At 37.1% G+C, this 20512-nt stretch overlaps 1 protein-coding gene across 1 annotated transcript in view; it reads right to left on the bottom strand.

Moving 5' to 3' along the window:
• Positions 1-814: 814 nt before the first annotated feature.
• The window catches only part of LOC120322462 (WD repeat-containing protein 70-like), a 42386-nt gene continuing 22688 nt past the window's right edge, over positions 815-20512 (bottom strand). Inside the window, exons 7-11 of the mRNA XM_039383781.1 lie at positions 14780-14880; positions 13225-13304; positions 10400-10516; positions 9891-10053; positions 815-1764 (exon numbers count right to left, since the gene is read on the bottom strand). Of these exons, the coding sequence (XP_039239715.1) occupies positions 1680-1764; positions 9891-10053; positions 10400-10516; positions 13225-13304; positions 14780-14880 (546 nt within the window). The 3' untranslated portion in view covers positions 815-1679. The remainder of the gene's footprint in view (positions 1765-9890; positions 10054-10399; positions 10517-13224; positions 13305-14779; positions 14881-20512) is intronic.

The following is a 20512-nucleotide window of genomic DNA, read 5'->3' as shown; positions in this document are numbered from 1 at the left end:
AAAAGGTATTCTTAAATGCAGCAATGCCATTTTATGTTTATTTGCTGAGGGGGGCATTGCATAGGGAGATCTTCAGCAGATCTTGTTAACAAGTGCTGCTCTTCATCTGGAATTTCCTTTACTCCTCCATTTACTGTCCACCTACGTATTCAATCCTTCACTCTACAAATTACAGCTGCAATTGTAAATTAAAAATTGATACATAAGTACATATTAGAGTATTTTTAAGAGAGTCAAAGACAACTTGTGGACTATTTAGTGAAATTCCACTCTTATCAAAACACTACACTAGTGAAAGCAGTGGAAATATTTTATTGTGGGAATGTTATGCCAATGCTTCTCGTTATACCTTTTGAAGTCAGGCTTAGTTTTCACTGAAGTATAAAAATTATAATTGAAAAAGAAAGATAAGCTTTGAAAAGGGAATCATACAATGAAATAGTGATGCAGAGCAATTCTTAAAAAAGAGATCTAAGCTCTGCTGACTATCAGGACCACGCTCTTGAGGTCAGGAGGGTGATTAAGGGCTTTGCTAAATATAGTCTTAAAATATGCCTTCAGAATCTATTCATAAGAAAGCTTGATTGCTTATGATGTCTATTACTCTCTATTCTTAGTGGAAATGCAGACTGCTTGTTGCATTGTATATTATTATAATCATAATACTTAGCATATTGTGTATTACTCACAACATGAATGCCTAAAACTAACCTAGGTTTCTTTATCCTTCTCTAAAGGAGATTAGTTTTAAATCCATCCTTCTCTTTATGACAATCAGAATTGCAATTTTGTGTTAAAAAACGAGAACTTTCAGTATTTAGAAAAAACACTTTATAACAGTATAAGTCTTCAGGGAGTGTGAGGCAGATGTACATAATTCAGGCACACAACAAAGTCAATACATATAAAGACCTGATATTAACTACAAAGACCTACTCTATTCTAAAACTCATCCATACATACTAAACTGCACAAAATTCTGCATCAACCAGGCAATAAACATATTATTTTTATTAAATCAAAACATGTAATTGTCCATTCCAATTCTACATTTTTTAAAAACAAAAGCTGTATTCAATACTACTGTGACATACTACACATATTTAAAAAGAATACCAGGTAAAGAAGGATAGACACTAGAAAATATGTTTTCTAAAATTCAGAGTGTGAACTGAATTCAAACTCATGTGAACACACAAATTAACTAACCAGGAAAATTCCACAATAATTAATCAAAACTTCATTGCACTTGTAAAGAATGAAGTAATTTGTTAGCTCTTAATTGGAAAAAATAAAAAGGACTCTGAGAAACTGTATTATTTTATTGGTATACTTAAAATCATTGAACACTGTCATGACACAGCATTTGTAAGATTGGCAGTAACGAGAAAAAAAAATTTGGCGATATAATGAATTCACTATTTATAAAGAAATATTTTTCACTCCAAACGCAAAGCCAAGTAACTGACATAGAGGAGTTATTTGCACAATTAATTCCTTATTACAAAATTCAGATCTGAGATTAAGCCAGTGAAGTACAACAATCCCCTTTTATACTGCAGCAAATTTTATAAACGGAAGTAATTTTTGCTTTCAAATTTTGATCCACTACCTAAAATAAATAAATGTTTCATTTTGTCTCAAATGCTCTAACATTCTTCTTTAAACCAATTTTTTTTTCAAATTTTACGTTTTTTCCACTCTGGTTTGTCTGTTTCATCATCTTCTGGTTCCACTTCTGCAAAAACTGTTTTTGGCTGTGTTCTAGAAAACATTAAAAAGATTAAAATAGTGGTCAGACTACAATACTTCATCGGAAACTTCATCAGACAGGCGCTAGACACAAACAATATATTATACAGATATATACTTTATAAAAGAGCATGCTAGACTCACCCATTTTTATTTTCGACATTAACATATCAACTAACCTCCTGAGAACTGAAGAAACTTGCAGCTCACAGGCAAACAACCATAACAAACACACATATTTTGCAAGTATTATTTCCTCATCAGCTCACAATCATTATCTGTATTCCATGAATAAAATTAAGATAGCAGCAAGAAAAAATTACATTTAATTCAATGCTAGAAACCTGGAGCCACTGGTCTCCTCATTCCATGACTTTTTAAAAAGAAACCTCCATTTTGATACACTGTAGTACGACAGCAGCCAGTAAGTGAAAACAGAACAGCTAAGCCAGGTTTCTGGCTAAGTCTGTGCATGAAAAAAGCAGCTTTCCCTCTAGAGACTTTATCCAGCACTACTGTAACATAAAAAAACCTAATGATCTTCATATGACAACACAGTGTATCCTACAGTCAAGCTTGATGGTATCAATTCCTCCACTGTTTACTTGTATTTTAAATACCACTTAAACTTTATAAAAATAATTATTGATTACTTTTTAAACGAACATGGTATCAAGTAGCAATTCAATAAACTGTTTGGACATTCAGTTCCCCTGTTTTACACTTTAGTCACTGCAGGGTCCCCTCTTCCAACTTAATTCTCAGCACAATCACTGCAGAGCTGAACCTCCTGGATTACCGATGCTGGCTGTGCTCAACTTCTTGTTAAAACAGACATGACAAAGCATAAAACACAGCCAAGGCAGTCATCATCTCATTAATGTATTAATTAATGTTTTTACAGCAGTCTAAGGGTGTGAAATGCCATTATTGTAACAACTATAAAAAACCCTACAAAATGCAAAAATCTTAACAACATTGTATCTGCCTTCCATAACACAATAGGCATAATTCAATGCTGCCTCTGCCTTCGAAGAGTAATAGCAAGCAATCACCGATTAAAGACCAGGATTCTCCACTTCTTAAATATGTGGCACAAACAGATTTAAATTCACTAAAACTAGTCAAAGACAGCTCCCCTTAAATACAGGATCTTTCTGTTGGCCTGCCTTCTCCTTCATCCTCCAAGCTTGCCATGGAGGTAAGGAACACACTTAGATGTCCCAGAGATGGCCCTACTGCTGAACTCTCACTGGCACATGGTCCCTGGGTGCAGGCCGAAGGTTCCAGTACTTCCAAGCAGACCTTGTACCCAGATGAGGACCTATACTACGGAAGTTAGAGGAGTCATTTTACCATCCATGGAAATCATGACTAAGATTAAAAAATATTTTCCAATTAAAATATTTCCTTAGAAAATAGTTACATAAACTCTACCTAACCCATCACTGAAGAAGGATTTTTTAAAAAAAAGGGGGAAAAAAAATTAACATTCCATCCAAAACAGACACCAGGGATGAAGGCTTTATTGGCTGAAATATTGAATTTTGTTAGTTACTGAAGAAGAAGAATGCATGGAATCTTCTTCTCCTTTTTTCAGAACATACTGACAGAAGTTTATTCAGTCCATTTTGACGCTGTACCTTCCTTTTAATACAACATATGAAAGGTATCTAAATAGGATCACATCACTACTGAGATGTTCATTAGTAAAGTGCAACTAATCAAGTGCAAATTACCATTTCTTACCATAAACCTGCAACTGTCATAATTTGGACAGAAATTTCCAGCTTAGAAGAATGAATAAGTTCATGAAACAAGCAGCAGAGTCTACGTTTTTTCCAGGATAGGAGTGGCACACAAAAAAAGTCAGAAACTTCAGCTAATCTAAGTGTGCTACTGAGTGCAGCAAAACTGGGGGTGGAGGCAGAAGGAAAAAAAAACCCGTAGCCTAATCTAGCACTATCCAGCTAAAGCAATAACATACAGAGGAAATCAAGTCTGCTTGCTACCTTGCTTTTTTAAAATTACCATGAAATAGCTGTAGCCTCAGCTCAGCTGAAATGTAAACTGTTCCACCTCCAGAAGCTATGCAGCCATAACTAGGGCACCTAGGGTGATTCATATGCCTGACCATTTTATAACATTTTTTTTGTTATTGCTTTATCAGTAGCGATCATTTAATTTTTGTTATTACCTTATCAAAAGTGATCATTTAATTTAATTTAAACACAAATTTTTCTGCTTAGTAACTGCTAGCATAGTAGGAGTTTGCTATATGATTAAAATTTATACAAAAATTATCAAAACAAGTTTACTACTTAGAAGTACTTTTATTACTGAAGGCTAAACAACACATGTGGAAAGCCGTGTTCTTTTCCCCATCAAATTTCTCAATTTTATTTACTCTTGACTTAAGGGGTTGATTTCAGTTCGTTAAGGATCTGCTTGGCAGATCCCATGGGAGACTGCTATGGAGGGCAAAGGGGCCCAAGGAGAGCTGATTGATCTTTGAGGGCAGCCTCCTCAAAACAGATTACACTTCATATGCAGAAAGCAAAGCTTGGCAGTAGCTTTGTATGGATGCACATGGATCTGACCAAGATAAAGTGTGAACCCCAAAAAGGAAGAACACAGACAATGGAAGCAGGGGCAACCTTAGCCAAGAGCAACAGAGGCATTATGTGAACGTGTAGGAACAGAGTTGGGAGAGCTAAAGCTCAGCAGGAATTGAAACAGAAAAGAAATATGAAAGGTAACACTAAGGGTTTTTACAGCTACACTGACAGTCAAAGAAATGCTAAGGAAAATGTTCTTGATGGAGCAGGTAAACCACTAACACAGCATACAGAAAAGGTCAAGATACCCAAGGTTTTTTTTGGCTCCATTTTCCCTGAGGTCTGTCCTCACGCCTCCAAGGACCCCCACATTACCAGCAGAATCTTTGTTAGGGAGTGCGACATTACCAAGAGGATGGCAGAGAGTATGTAGCTCATTGGACATGCAAAAATCCATGCTTTCAGATGGGGTGGATCCACAGGTAGCCAGGGAGCTGGCCCATGTCATTGCAAGGGCACTCTCTCATCTCCCAGATAGCATGTTGACTGGGAGAGGGTCTCAAGGACTAGAAAAGGCAATCACCATCATCTTTGTGAAGGGCAAAAGGAGGATTCGAGGAACTACTTAATCTTATTTCCTAGGAAGGCTATGGAACAAATCCCCATGGGAGGCATTTCCAGGTACATGAAGGTGGAAAGGAACAGCCATCACGGATTTAGCAAGGGCATATTGCCCGTGCCAACCAGATTGCTATAACAGGCTGTTCAGAGAGGTGTTGTAGGATCTCCATCCTTGAGGACACTCAACCTCAGCTAGGCAAGCCCCTGAACAACCTGAATCTAATTGGACTTGAGCAGCCTCATCTAAGTGAATATGCTTTAAGCAGCAGTTTGGATTAAATGACCTCAGGCATTCTCTTCCTATCTAAATTATTCTGTGATCCTGTGTTTCCACATGACTGTCAGTGGAAACCAGTATCTCATACACTGAAAAATGCATTCCTATTGTGGGTTACAGGAACAAGCTGCAAACAAAAATGGGAAAGCAAACTAGCATGATTTATTTATACTATCTGCTTCTCTTTTATTTCAGTGGTTTTCAGCATATTCAGACATGCAGACCCCTAGAAAATTTCCAGAGGCCATGTAGACCACTTTAGAGTCACCATAATCCCTCTAGTTATGGGTTGTTTTTCTTTGTTGCCTTTCAGGGATCCAATAAAAGTAGCTCATTGACATCTGAGGATCATAGACTAGCAGATAAATAATACTGCTGCAGCTAAACCAGCTGGAGATGACAACTGCATATCACAACATGTGACTCATGTCGAAGTAACTTTTGAAATTTGTGTTTATATTGCACTGAAACAAAGAAAAAAGACTTTAAAGCATGCTTGGAAACAAGAATCATGTCATAAAGGCTACTTCGAAACTGAAAAGTTAAGGTTTTCAGCATCAGGCCCTTTCTTTATTCTCTACCCCACCAACCACTCTGACTCTACTCTGAATCTCAGGGACCTACCTCTCAAAATTACCAATTTACAAAAATATATTTAGGGTAAATACATGAACACGTGCCAACAAGGTCACTGTTACAAAACATTCTGTTCAGTTCTGATTTTTCAACTAAAGATACTCAAGAAACTACACGACTAACACTTCACATACCGGTACTGCCCTCAAGAAAAACTTCAGTGAACACAGCACAGCCATCAGCTGTTGCTTCAAGTCATTCCTTTTTGCCTGGGACAAGCAGCAACGACAAAGACTGCAAAATAGGGGCAAAATTCACTGAACTGAAAGGTATTTTCAAGAATTCTGGTTTACCTTGGTGAGGAGGGAAATTTCACCCTCATCTTCCCTCTGGTACATAAGAGAGCTGCATCTGGGCCTGATTAGGCACTCAGCTACAATGCTTAGTAATTCCTGCTGATGCTTCAGAGGGACATCTGAAGTCATTATAGTATATCTGTACAGCTGTGTTAAAACAAACAGCTCACAAAGAATGTAATTTTCAAACATTTACAACTGATGCCTCAAGTTCCTTTCCTGTAGTTCTTTACTTGAAATCTTCAATCTGTCCTTCCTTTCCTTTCACTCCAGTGGAATGGCTCTTGCCAAGGTTTCTAACAAGCTTTTTCCTGAGAAATCTCAGGATCTTTTCTTTATCCTCATCCATTACGACTTTTCTGCTGTGTTGATCACATCTTATTTGACACTTTATTCACACTGGGCTTCTGTGACATGTCATCTGATTAAGCATGTACTTCTTATCATCCCCAGTATCCTTTTCAGCAGCATCTGTTTTTTTCACCCATCCTTCTACCTCTTACGTACTTCCCCCTCCTTTCTGGCTCAAATGTCAGGAGAAATGGAAAGGTCATGCTAATGATAACAAGCTTGAAAAAATTTTCAAGTGATAAATAATGCAAATGGCTATTTGGCTTCAAGAACAAATCAGGCACCTTTAACTCAAAAAAAAAAAAAAAAGAATGATGCATTTTTACATCGAGTGCATAAACTAACCGCAGAAGTCATGTATTTCTTGTAAGATTTACTGAAGTAAAAATCATAGAATCATAGAATGCTTTCTGTTGGAAAGGAACATAAAGATCATCTTGTTCCAAACCCCCTGCCATGGGCAGGGGCACCTTCCACTAGACCAGGTTGCTCAAGGCCTCATCCAAGCTGAACACATACAGAGATGGGATATACTTCTCTGGGCAACCTGCTCCAGTGCCTCACTGCCCTATGAGAAGAGAATTTCTTCCTAACATCTAAACTAAATCCTCTTTTGGTTTAAAACCATTCTCCCTTATGCTATCACTATCTGCCTGCGTAAAAAGTCACTTTCCCTCATATACAATTAAAAAAGCATTAAATCAGTTATCTTATTCAAAATGACCTAAGCACTATGGATCAGGACCAAATGAACTCCAACCCAGTCATTTTATTCCCAGTTATGAAAACTGATTAACAAAAAAAATGAGCATTTCCTAATCTTCTTGGTCTAAAATTATTTAGTAACTATCACTGGAAAAAATTAAGTAACTATAGTTTCCTTAGACATCTTCTGAAGAAGGAGAATGAAGAACTTATGTGAATAACCATTCGTTAGACAAGACGAGACCAAAAGCCTTGTCAAACAAAAGATATATCAAGTGGATAGTTTTATACCATGTTTAAGTGAAAATTTACTACAAGAAATGTGGAAAAACTGGTAGCAGAAGAATAAAGTAGTAAAAGAATAAACATCATTTAAAAAAATAAAACATACTGGATGTATGGTTTTTAGGCCTTAAGACAGTATGTAATTTTAAGTATATATCAGAATTTCACCTTTCTTAACCCTACAGTAAATCTTATGCTATAGTTAAAGCAGCTATCCAGTATACAAACCAGTATTATGTGATAATTTATATCAATTATCTGCAATTTGCATATTTTATGAAATATAAATCTGTAAGTACAACTATAAGATGCGTTATATACAGGTTAAACAGACATGCTCTATAAAGTCACACATAGGATATAATAATTACAACTTTCTGTGGCTGATAATATAGACCCCCATTTCTGAAACTTAAGAACAGTAATAAAGTTTCTGCATTTCAGTGTCTTAGCCAATAATAACAACAATAATAATAATAATAATTATAATTTTTAAAATGCTGTTTGCATAGAGTACATACTAAAGTCAAGCTTTTAAAGCAAGGATGATGGCAGCTTTACTAGCATGAGATTTATCAGCTGACAAAACCATGAAGGCAGCATGCTGCTGGCTGCAGTCCAATTCCCCCACATACATATCACCGTCTGGTGTGTAAGTTAATAGCAGTCTGGACTTGCATCCTGCCCACTTCTCAGCCAGCTCTCTTCTTCCCCTGCAGCCACATCTTTAACAAGGAACTGTAATGAGATCTGGCCACCTGACACAGTAAGACTCCTGTACCACAGCTTTGTTTTAAAACTTTCATGTCTACTACACTGCAGGTGTCAGGGATGAAACTTAATATGCAATCAACGAAGTTACTAAGATACTGAGGTATCTATCTACCGGATGGAATGTGTGATTTACTTTTGAGCATGGATACCTCAAATAAAACCAGATGCCTACACATTCCAAGTGTATTTCATCTCTAGCAAACATGAACTCTCAAACAATTAAAAATCAATATTTAGCATATTCATTACAAAAACTGCTAGAGAATTAGGCTTTCCAATATCCCTTCTTTGGTACCAAGAGTGCACTGGTTTGATGTACAACATCAAATGCCATACTTATCCATTACCAGCATGCCATACTTATTAACTATTCAGCCAAAGCCAGGCTGGCTCACTGACATTCTCAAGCTGCTCTGGAACAGCGATTTAGTTGGTTTTGTGAACATGTGGACCAAGTCAGAAAGCAAGTGTCACCATTAGAAATAAGCTATGATTCTTAATATATTTCAAGTTTCTGGAAAGAGGTGGTGATTGTTTCACTGCAGAGCTAAACATCAATAAAGAAAGTAGTCAGTAAAGTACTAGCGCATGTACAGCCTTGGAGATAGAACACTGGGCTGCAAAAAACAAAAACAATTCATTACTGGCAGACTGTTCTGTGAAGACTATTTCATGTCTTCAAAATGTTTTCCTGACGCATTTTGAAAACACTACTTGACAGGTTATTTTGTGTAAAAAACCCATCAATGATAATAAAATGTGACAATGCCAGTAATTTTTAAAGTGGTACTTTCTGTTCAGTAGTATGAAACGCATTCATTTAGCACTTATTTTAGTATTATTGTGAATGTATTTATTTAATTGTTTGAAATATATTTATTTTTAGGAAAAAAACCCCTTTGGCAGAAAGCATTCTAGAAGCATATTGCACAATTTTCATTGTAACACATACATACAAATACCACATTCATACATACCATTTAAATTGAGTAAATCGCCATCTGTGGGATTACCAAGATATTACTACAAAAATCTTGATGAAGCTCTTTAATTTATGTAACTGAAAACTTAGTTCTTTATGCTGAATTTTTGATAGGAGATTTTATCGGTGCAATTTTTAATATTGCTGTACCCTTAAAATTTGCTAATTCAAGCAGTTACGCGGGTCCTCATGTAGGAAACTTTCAGATAAAACTTACGACAGCCAAGAAATCATCCAGAATATGCTGTCATAACACCAAATACTTATTCTGAAGGTCTAACCTAAGAATCAGTCAGAACTAGAGGGCATATTGGAAAATCATCCCATTATGTCAATGCGACAGTACTCTATTAAAAGATACACTGCAATATCAGACATTGATTAGAAGATTCTAAACTCTAATAACTTAGAAAGCTTTAAAATAACTTTCTAGCACTGAAAGGTACATTTTAAAAATGGAAATGTGAAATTTCAGTAACTTAACCTCCTGTAAACTCTCATCTTCATAGAAGTGTATGGTATACTCTTGGTTTACGTATTTGTGGCAGCAATCCAAAAAAGGCAAAGTATACCACTAAAAACATCTCTTCTATTTTTACTGAACTCCCACTGGCCTCCAGAAATATTACTTGTGTTTTAAATTGTTTCCTTACTTAGCATATGCCGGAGCAACCCAGTATGGATTCTCCTCCGCTTCCTTTGCGTGACGTAAAATAGCCTCTCGAGGGTTGCTATCATCCGTCTTATCCAGTGCAATATTCTTGACTATATATGATGACAGGGTGACTCCATGGGTTCCAACACGCCCACCCCGACCTGAAGCAAAAGGAGAAAAATACTTAAGAAATATGAAATGTCTGTAACAGTGGTCTGGTACACAGAAGTTACTTAGTACTATAGGAGGAGTCTAATTCAGAGCTGCGTTCACGCAAGTGTTTTACTGATTATATAACTCAGAGTAAGTCACTGTGATTATTAATTTTTTGCAGGCTAGCACTCCAATCATAGACATCAATGTCTTACGGTGCTGGACACTGCCCATACATCTATAGGGTAAAGTCCCCACCCGAAAAGGTTTGCACACAAACTGAAAAGGATTGAAGAACCAAGGCATGATGTCCCTTTGGCATACAACAGTCTGAAATGATTATGCCTAGATTACCTGCTCCTGCTACTGGAGGTTCAGGTTTGTGAGACTTCAGGGGGTCCAGCCTATCCTTCTCCAGCTGTTTCCTGGTGCTTCGCTGTCGTGGTTCACGGAACATTGGAAGTGCATGGGCTGAAGGGTCACAGTTTGGAGAAAAAAAAAAGTTAGAAATTCCATTTCCTTTTTAAGGTTTTAAATACAAAGACTTGGATTCTTTCTTGCAATGGAAAAGGTGGCAGGAGCAACCGCCCAGTTCTTCCATATACAAACAGTGGTCTACTGAGGTGTACTTTGGAGGGTTTCTTTCTGCTGAATTTTTCGAAGATGAAAGCAGCCAGATACCAGGGTTCTTTCAGGCAGGAGCCTCTCATCTGAAATACTGTATGCACAGCTTATGCATATTTAATTCACTCCTCTGTCGTTCAGTTCTCAACATTAGCATTGTGACCAACCAGTTGCTTTTTTCCGAACTTTCATGTTTCTACAGCTTTCTCATGTTCTAAGAACATGACAAAGCTCTTGATACATTCTTGGATCTGAAACAGCGTGGGGTGGAAACCACTCAATGACTCCAAATGTAATTTTATGCATATATAGTCACAATCACGTTCCTTCTTAAATTATAAGATTAATCACCATTGGAAAAATACTCATAACTGAGACAATTTGGCTAAACTGTCAGGACTGAAAACTTACTTTTCCTCATAAACGTGTTACAGCACCTTCAATCACAGTAATGGTTTAGGTCCACTCAGACAAGAAACTCATTTGTCAGCAACAAAGAAGTATCACATTGAGGGACATGGTTTTCTTAATGTAATGTTTAGCTCTCATTCAGATGTGCTCACTGCTGCTGTTTCCCAAAATGTGGGAAACTGTGTAGTGGTCAAACAATCCAACAAAGACTAAAAATAAACAAAAAATCTTAAATGTAGGAACCTCATCTCTATATTGAATAAAAAAAACAGAAGGCAGCATTCAGGGACCTGAATCAGTTCGAGTTTTCAGCTTTTTTCTGTAAGTCTGCTCAACTTATTAGACTGAGCAAAGTCACAGCCAGGTGACACAGCAGCAAACTCTTGGAAACAAATGTTTAGGTTTTATTTTTGCAGATTTCATGAAGTATGAAATGCCTGGGACAGTTTTCTGGCAAGTACTAAGCTTGATCAGTTTCCATAGCACATCTCAGGTGACTAATGCACAGATCCAAGCTTTTGCCATTTGTGGAGTCAAGGCTGTCTAAGGGAAACCCAAGCTGTGTATTCCTGTGTGTCAAAAGTGACACTTAATCCCTTGAAACAACATTCCTACATTTGAAGTAGCCATTACAGGCAATTCTGATATTAAAGGGCAACTAAAGTCTAAAGAAAAAAGAGAAAAAAAAAAAAGATGAGAAGGGAAAAGGGGATCGGTTCACATTGCAAAAGCACTTCAGAGATCTTTAGTTCTTCCAGTTCTATTTCTAAACTTAAAAGACAGACATCTAACCTCTTAAAAGCTTCCAAAATATGCAACAAACTTAAAAACTTGCTAAGCAAATCCTTAAAACGTTTTTCTACATTGCTTTATATGAAAGCATCCTTATTTAGTTTCAAAATTATGTGGAAAAACCAGTTCAACAGCTAGAACTCAGTGATAAAACCATGAATCTTTGCATAATTTGGACCTGTATCATTCAGTGACATCTATAAATGCTTGTGAACACACAAGTTCCATTGAATTTTTAGCAGAAATTTTTTTTAAAAGTCACAGAAGTTCTTTACGGTGTAGACACAGTGCACACAAAATGTTACAGTCAAGGGTGTTGTAAGGATCGATTGAGAATAGCACCCAAAGAAGATAAAAATCCCTGATCTTTGGCAGCTGCTACTTACTTTAGCCCAAAAACTGGAGCTGGACATGTGCAGCAGTGGGGTAGGTTGGAGACAGCTGCAGCTGGAAAGTACCTGAGATGGGAACCCAGAACCAGAGTGCCTTGATATGGGTCTAGTTACCAAGACTGCCCAAACTTTCTCATTCTAAAGCTTCTTTTTGTTTATTATTGCTTTTGTTTTACAGAAATGGTTTTAGTATTTGTAAAACCAAGACTACTAGAAATCAGAGCTGAATACAAACACCATGGAGCTGGAAAAGGATGAAGAGAAGCAAGACAACACAACTGTGTGACTGTTCTCATTCCACATGAGAAAACACTATGTTGGGTAATGCTAATGGGGAGGGCCAAAATCTCTCAATCGATCCCCTCATCCCATCGTAAAATTTGTTCTTGGGGCAGATCACTAAACAGTTTACAGTAACAACGACAACTACTCCCTATTCATCAGCGAGTCTTAATATGAATACAAGGTCTTAAAAACTCAGAGGCTAGAGATAGTTAAGCTATTCAAAACCATCTACAACTCTGGGTAAGTTATAAATTTTAGAAAATCCTTTGAAATTGTACAAGACCTATCTGTCAAGTCTCTGCTTTTGTCACTGGTACTGCTAATGTTCTCCAAGTGGCAAAACTCTTCCTAAATCCATCTACACTCCACAATTTAGTCATTCAAAACTGAAGACTTGAGAAAGCTCTGAAATTTTTGAGGCTTTTGGGTGCACCGCAATCTAGAAATCAACCATTAACAAAGTTACAGAGCATACAGAATATATATATACCTTTCCGGTTGTGCAAGGCTACAAAAAATTTGCATGAAGCACCAATATCTCATACTGATGATCAATGCTTAATGAAAGACTGCAACTTTTTAGGGGGAAAATACGAAGCTTAATAATCTGCAAACAATTTCAAACCTAAGAAAGAGCTAAGGATGCTGCTATAAAGATATGTTTAAATTCCTTACGCGTTATAATGTAATCCTGTGTAAGAGTCTCTGCTTGTCTCTCTTTTCGTTTTGTTTTGACCACACATAATTTTGCTCCCCTAGGAGGAAACAGAGCAGTTAAGTTGGCCTGTTTACATCAAACAGAAACCAGTTTTTATTCAAGACAGTCTCAACAAAATTATACAGCACTTTAAATATTCATGAATGTGTGTATCTTTGCCTGTTCATGCACATGTGAAGGAGAGCAGAGAGATTATAGTGTTTCTGTTACAGAGCGGTTTATATGACATGCAGAAATAAGGGTGGAAGATTCATTTCACACTTCATTTGTCCACAGTACTTATAGTGTGCACATTGAAAGTGCTCCTCTCCAAACATGGGCATTGATTTGCTCCTAATATTCTTCCTAAGCAGCAGAGGTGGCAGTTATCTAACCAGAAGTGTCTGTAACACTGCAGCAGGAAAGACTGCATAAGCTTGGCTGCAGCAAGATTGATTTAAACTAGTGGTTTTCCTCCTCACGGTAAATTCCAGGAAAAAAACGGACACAAAACTGCAGTGGGGCTCTGTGGTCTGTGCCTAGGAGACTCTAGCTGCTCTCTGGAGAAGGGTCCAAATAATGGTGACCAACTCTTGTACTCTAAACTGACAAAACCACAAAAAATAAAACTTATTTCTGCTAATCTTGTAAACCAGAGTTTATCTTCACCTCCAAGTGTCCAGGTCACCGTAAGTATCCAGAAACCACAAACTGTAACACAGTTTGGTTTTGGATGCCAGCAAAACAAAGATGAGCGCATATAAGGTAAGAATATTGTATTTATACCACTCAGTATCAATGAAGTACACATTTCCTCCCTGCTAACAGGAAGGAAGCATGCCTCAGTTCAGGTAAAAGCAAATTAATCACAAGACAAGTATTTATAGACTACTTAGGCCCTCTTCATTCCAGGCTGACAAGTCACCCTCTGATAAATCACTAATAACTAAATCTCTAATAAATCACTAACATTTTTCCCTTTTCCTTTTTACAGGCAAAATCCACATGTGATAAGTGGGGATGGGGAAGAAGACCAGAAGAAAGATGGAAATGTTCTTCCTTGGTTGGCACCTTCTCAAATTGGGTCTTTCAGTATTACTTCACCAACACTGAAATTTAATGCTTCTAAACAAGATTTTTACATCAGGAAAAAAATATACATTAAAAAGTATGACTAAATACAATAAATATCCATTCAGTAACACTACCTCAGCAACCTCCAAGAGATAGGATAAAAGGGTGGTTATTCTTACTGCAGATTTCATGAAATTAAAAAATGAAAGTGTCTGTAAACTCAGGCAGAACAGCCAGCATACTGCACCATGAAAAGCCCAGAGGAAAATGCACCGTTTCTCAGAAGCAAACATTTTGGGTTATTTTTTCTCTTTCTACTGTTGTTAGATAAGTAAAACTGCAAGATGAATGTTACTAGACCAGTTTTTCTCACTTCTTAGTATAATCACTGAATCACAGAATCAGGTTAAATTTGAGAAAAAAAGATAATTTTCTTAATCATAGAAGGTACTTACATACCTTTGGCTTTTGACAGGATCATAGTACACTTTGGCTAAACCATTTCCAGTACCAACCATGATCTGGTTCAGCTTGGGATGCCAAAGGCAACGCACAACACTCTGAAACAAAGTGACATATTGATAGTTAGTTGGTCATTCATCTAGATCTTAGAATTAACATTCACATTGTCAAAGTGGATCACATTGTATTAGGAACAAGTGTAAGCACATGAATGAATATGTGAATATGTGAATGAACAGAAGTTCCTCTTCAGGGAGTGACAACACATGGATGTAGGCAGAGAAGGAAGTGAAAACTGGTGATAGTGTGATAATTAGTGGTTTCCATAGGCTAACTGCCCCACAGTCTAAATGAGAAAAATGGAAATGCTAAGTTAGAGGGATTTGAAGGAGAACAATAAAGTGCTTCAGATTTGATATACAGTGATCCAGGCCTCCATGACTTCTGCATTTTTATTTTTAAATCTTAATTCTCCCACTTTGCTCATTGCTTTATCTATTTTTGCCTTTTTCTCATACACTGCTGACCTTTTACTTGCTGGCTGCAGAAATAGAAGAGATGCTGATTTTCACTCTTGCTTCTTTCTTCCCCACAACACTAAGAACTTGGTATTTGTAGCCAATGTCTCACAGCACTGTCACCCTTCTGGTCAGCAGCAAAACTCATTTTCAGACATTAAGAGTATTGTTTCTTTATATACACAGCATGGTTCTCCATATGACTTTGAATCCCCATGTGATCACTGTTTTCCATCTGATTCAGCAGGTCAGCACAGAAACTCAAAGATTCAAGCCTCTGACTCAAGACAGACAAAGTGGGAACAATATGCCAGAAAGGACAACCCATCTCATAACAAACACAAAACCTGTATGTGCATCTGACTAAATAGGGGGGGAAAGAATCTGTTTTTGAGAGAGAGTAATTCTTTAAAGGGATTTTGTCCAAGGCTGAAGTCGGTTTGCACCACTTATGTAATAAACATCAAGTTGCACCATCCTGTTAGAATTTAATGGAAAAATGCTCCTTTTCCTAGCCTTCCACCCCTGCAGCTTACGACTTCCTCCTCAATAGCCAGGAACAGGCTCTTCGAGTGAATTAATAATTTAATACTCAACCATTATCATTCATCTGTCATTGAAGTATCTATACAAAATTATTTTGTTTTACACAATACTGCACATGGAATTCACAAAATGGGAACCACAAATGTCTTAACAAGAGAAACACAGGAAAGATAAAATATAATTAGGGGTGTAAAACAGCCCTACAACCTGTGAAATAAGAGCTATCTGATCTGGAAGAGAACGGCCATGTATCAGCTCTAGTGACTCCTGGATCACTTCCCATTTCATGTTCCATACTATTTCTGTTTTCTGAATTTAAAAAATATTGAAAAAATTCTGAGGCTTATCCAGACATCATGAATCAGAACTTCACACAAGATGATGGATGACACTGTTCTGAGCTGTTTTTCTAGTTTATGTTCTTGTTTAAGAATAAAAACCCAGTGAGATGAATTTTCTTATAAAGTTCCTCAGCAAAACAACCTTCTTCTACACAGATACACACACATTATACCCTTCTCATTTACTTACAAGCACAAATATACCTGGCTTGTTAATTACAAGACAACTAAAGAACAACATTTTTATGAAGCACAAAGTAAATCTCTGACAATGCATTATGTCCAGGATTCCTGCCACAATACAAGGTTACTAATAAGTTGTTTGATTTAAGTAAGAGAGTCTTACATACTGTTATGTAGAGCTCAAAATGCTAAAGTAACTGTAAAACACCAAAGCTAATATCAAGCATTGAAGGTCAAAGGTGGGTGGCCTTTTCTTTTATTAATATTTATTGCATGTGTTTAGCCAGCCTTTTTAAACTCTGTAGTTAATGTGGTTCTCCACTTTCTACTGTCAAGTAAATGTATTTTATAGCATGGTAGTGGATACCAGCCAACAACAACAAGCTTGAGACAGTGTGGCTCAGCGCTGATGGGGCTTGCTAAGTTTCTAACTTGTCAAACATGCACAGCACACTTAAAACCACCATGGCACGTGCTACAAAGCAGGCAAAAGAAACTGCCGTTAAATGTAGCCCTATAAATCTTCTGAAACCGTAAAATGTCCCCAGAATACAATTTGTTAAAGACTAAACAAACACAAGCTCTGAACATGCAATTAATTTTATTAATCCATTAGCATATAAACCTACTTTATAAGAAATAATAAAAACTACTTATGCAGTTTTCAGATTATTTTGGAAATTGACAATACTTAAAAAATACCTAAATACTGAATCCCCGAACTATACCCTAACAAATTTTCCCAATCATATTATCCTAAAGAAGCAAAAAATTCTAATCAACTATACAATAAAGGGATCATTATAGACTAGGTCTTAACATTGGGAGGAAAGGGTAAGGAGAATCTTTATCATACAAAAACAATTAACCCTTGAAGAGTATTTTCCTTTGATACATCTAACTTCCCTACTGTTTACACTTAGATTAAGGCAGGTAGACATCTTTATCACTGGAAATGCTAAATACAAAATTCCAACTCAAAGCAGGTCCTACCTCCTAGCTCTCCAGGCAAATAAGTGTGTTAACTGCTGAAAAAGAAATGTTTTCCTCTCTTGGCCTACCTGTGCATGCAGGTAGATACCCAACAACTGACACTGAATTTTATACAACCACAGAAGTTGTGGAGGGAGCTCTGGAGTTGGAAGGGAGCTCTGGAGATGACTAATTCAACCATCCTGGTCCAAGATGGTAAATTATGACATACATCACAGGATATCATCCAGTTTGGTTTTTAATATTTCCAACGATGCAAGCTCTACAGCCTCTCTGGGCAATCTGTTTCAATCTACAACCAGCCTCACACCAAAAAAAAAAACCAAAAAACACAACCCCCCAAACCATTTTCTTACGTTTAATGTCCCACGATCAGTTTTGTGCCCATTACCTCTTGTCCTGTCACTGGGCAGCACTGAGCTTTGCTTTGCTTGCTTCACCTTCCTGTTCCCCTTCAAGTATTTACACATAAAATCCCACATAAGCATCCTCTTCTCCAACCTAAGCAATCCTAATTCTCTCAGTCCTTCCTTCTGTGCCAGATATGCCAAGCCTTTAATCATCTTTACAGTACTCTATTCTGTTAATCTATCTCTTACACTGGGAGATCAGAACTGGACCCAGCACTACAGATGTGTCTCACCAGGGCTGTGTCATGGGCTTCTTGCTGCCACTTTCTGTTTCTCTGAGGTGGAGAAAGTATTTGCCATTCTACAAGTGCCTATTAAAAATTGCTTGTTTCATTTTAAGGTTGTAGCCTGCAATGGAACCCAACATAAACAAGGTGGTACTACAGTTTTCCTTGTCCCTGAGACAGCAGTTCAGGCTGGAAGCAATAGCCTCAGCAGTTAAGAGCAAACTGAGAGCTCTCACTCCACTCACCGAGATGGTTTCATGCTTGGTAAGAGAAGTAAAAGAGCAGGGAATTAAATTGCCTATCCTTGCTTTATGGAAACCCAGCAGAAAAGACTTGACTAACAGTAATAGTGGTTGTTAGGAAACCCCATGGTTACAGCTTCAAGAATCAGAAAATACAAACACCGGAACAACAAAAAACCCCTTCAGTTAACAAATTTTAGATAGTTTTGTTTTGCAAATGGAAAATAATGTCTTGTAACAAATAAGAATGACAAAATGCAGAAGGTATCATCCCATAAACATCTTCAACATTTGGCAAAAAGATATCTGCAATGGCTGGGTGTTTCCAACACCATACTTTTGGAGCATGAAGCCCTGGAAGCCTGACATAAAAATTCTGAAAATAATTTTTCCATGGAACTGATGTGGCCAGCTTTGTGACTATAAGACAATTACAAAAGATAATTACTAGTTACAATTTAAAAGCTCATTGGTACTTCTGTTGTGGCAAAAGCACTAAGTTCTTCAAAGGAAATCAATCTGAAAAGTCTTTGACAGTATCTATTGCATATACACAATAGCTTGGGAAATTCTGGGAAAAGATTGTGAAAATACTTATGTGAAGTCAGGCAAGTAAAACATCAAAAATGTTAACAGAAAAAGAAACACTCCAAATTTACATTCTTCATTGTCACTGTGAAAGAGGTTAGAACAGATTCGGTGGCTGTTATTGATAGTAGGTCTTTGTAATTATTTTCAGGGACTTGACTGTCTTGTAATACTGACTTAAACCGAAAGCCAATTAAAAAGTTATCTATAAAATTTTAAAGACATGGGCTTTTGCCATCAGGATGAAAATGTTCATATTCTTAAACAAACGTCTTATAAGATAAGAACATATTACTGATTATTCTTGAAACTAGTCTAACCTGTTTTCTGAAGTTGCTATGCTATTGTTTTAAATTAAAACCTTTATTTGAACTATACATAATTTTTACTATAATTTTAGACTACATGCTATACTCACTTCGGACTTACAGTTCTTTTCAAATAAACTTCAGGTTTAGATAATTTTACTCATAATATGTTAAAAGCTTAATAACATGTGGTAATCTCAATGTGGTAAAACTCAGATACATAGAAAGGTGGCAGCCAAAGCGATGATAACAGTACTTCCCTGTGTACTGTTCCACCTGCATTCCTTCTGAGATGGGCATTCCCAGCCCATGCACAGCTCTGGGGTGGTTCCTAAACAGTGTCACCCCTAAGAGTATGTTCTCACTTGTGTTTCCCTTTGTATCCTATAAACAGAGCTGTTACTGCAGGTAAACAGTAAACTACACCAAATAATTTTCCTGTTAGGCTATTCTCCATCTGGGTTAGCCCATTAGGCAACTACACACACGAGTTTGTTGGTACTATGAACATAATACAGTGCTCTGATGTGAGTTAACAGCAGTGTCTCTAAATGAGAAACTGAAGCCTGAAACATAATTTTCTATAACTGAACGAGACACTTATTCTGGTCTAGAAATATACCCATGTGTTTAACAGGCAAAGTGAATAATAACCAAAGCAGATTTCTCAGCAAGCAAAAGCTAATTATGACCTCAACTGAAACTGTCCAGAGCACTTGGGCAACACCCTGACAGGAGTAAACAATGCAGAGAGGGCATTTTACAAGGTCAGCAAGAAAAGATTAAAATGATTTGTGGCATAGGAATGGAAAATTTACCTCCTAAGATGAAACCATGAAGCTGGTAAGGTCATAAAACTACAGACTGATGTTAAGAACTAAAAGATTTCACCTGGACCTTTGCTTATAAAGATGGTTCAAGACTGCAGCAGTGAAGGCAAAATTTCAGTTCCCTGGCCCACGCTTCAGGTAAAAACATCCAGTTTTAGAGTGTGCGCAGAGCTGACCCAGGATGGGGAGAGTACTCTCAGAGGGGTCAGTACACGTTGGAGGCAGGAAAGAAAGGAAAGGTTAATAATCTCTGGTGAAAAGGACTATGAACGGTTAGAGATGTTTCACGCTGACAGTGATTATGTGGACTGTGAAAAGCTTTGAGGGGATGCACTGTGGAAAACATATATAAAGCATATAAAGAAAAAAAAACTGAGTCAATGCAGCAAGTGTTCATAGTTCTAACATATTATAGAGTATGTATAGCCTTCACAGAAATGTTACTTCTTAGGGCTAAGAAATTTTCCTGCAAAATTCCAGAGTCTAAGCGGTCACTTAATCTCACTATTATCTTTTGAATCTACCAAATTGTGAGGTTGCCCAT

Source organism: Pipra filicauda, unplaced genomic scaffold (assembly GCF_003945595.2).
Source record: "Pipra filicauda isolate LSUMZ 115617 unplaced genomic scaffold, ASM394559v2 scaffold325_size820570_pilon, whole genome shotgun sequence".
In the NCBI taxonomy this organism is placed as follows: domain Eukaryota; kingdom Metazoa; phylum Chordata; class Aves; order Passeriformes; family Pipridae; genus Pipra; species Pipra filicauda.
The sequence above is the reverse complement of the archived record's forward strand: the minus strand, read 5'-3'. Positions and strand labels throughout refer to the sequence as shown.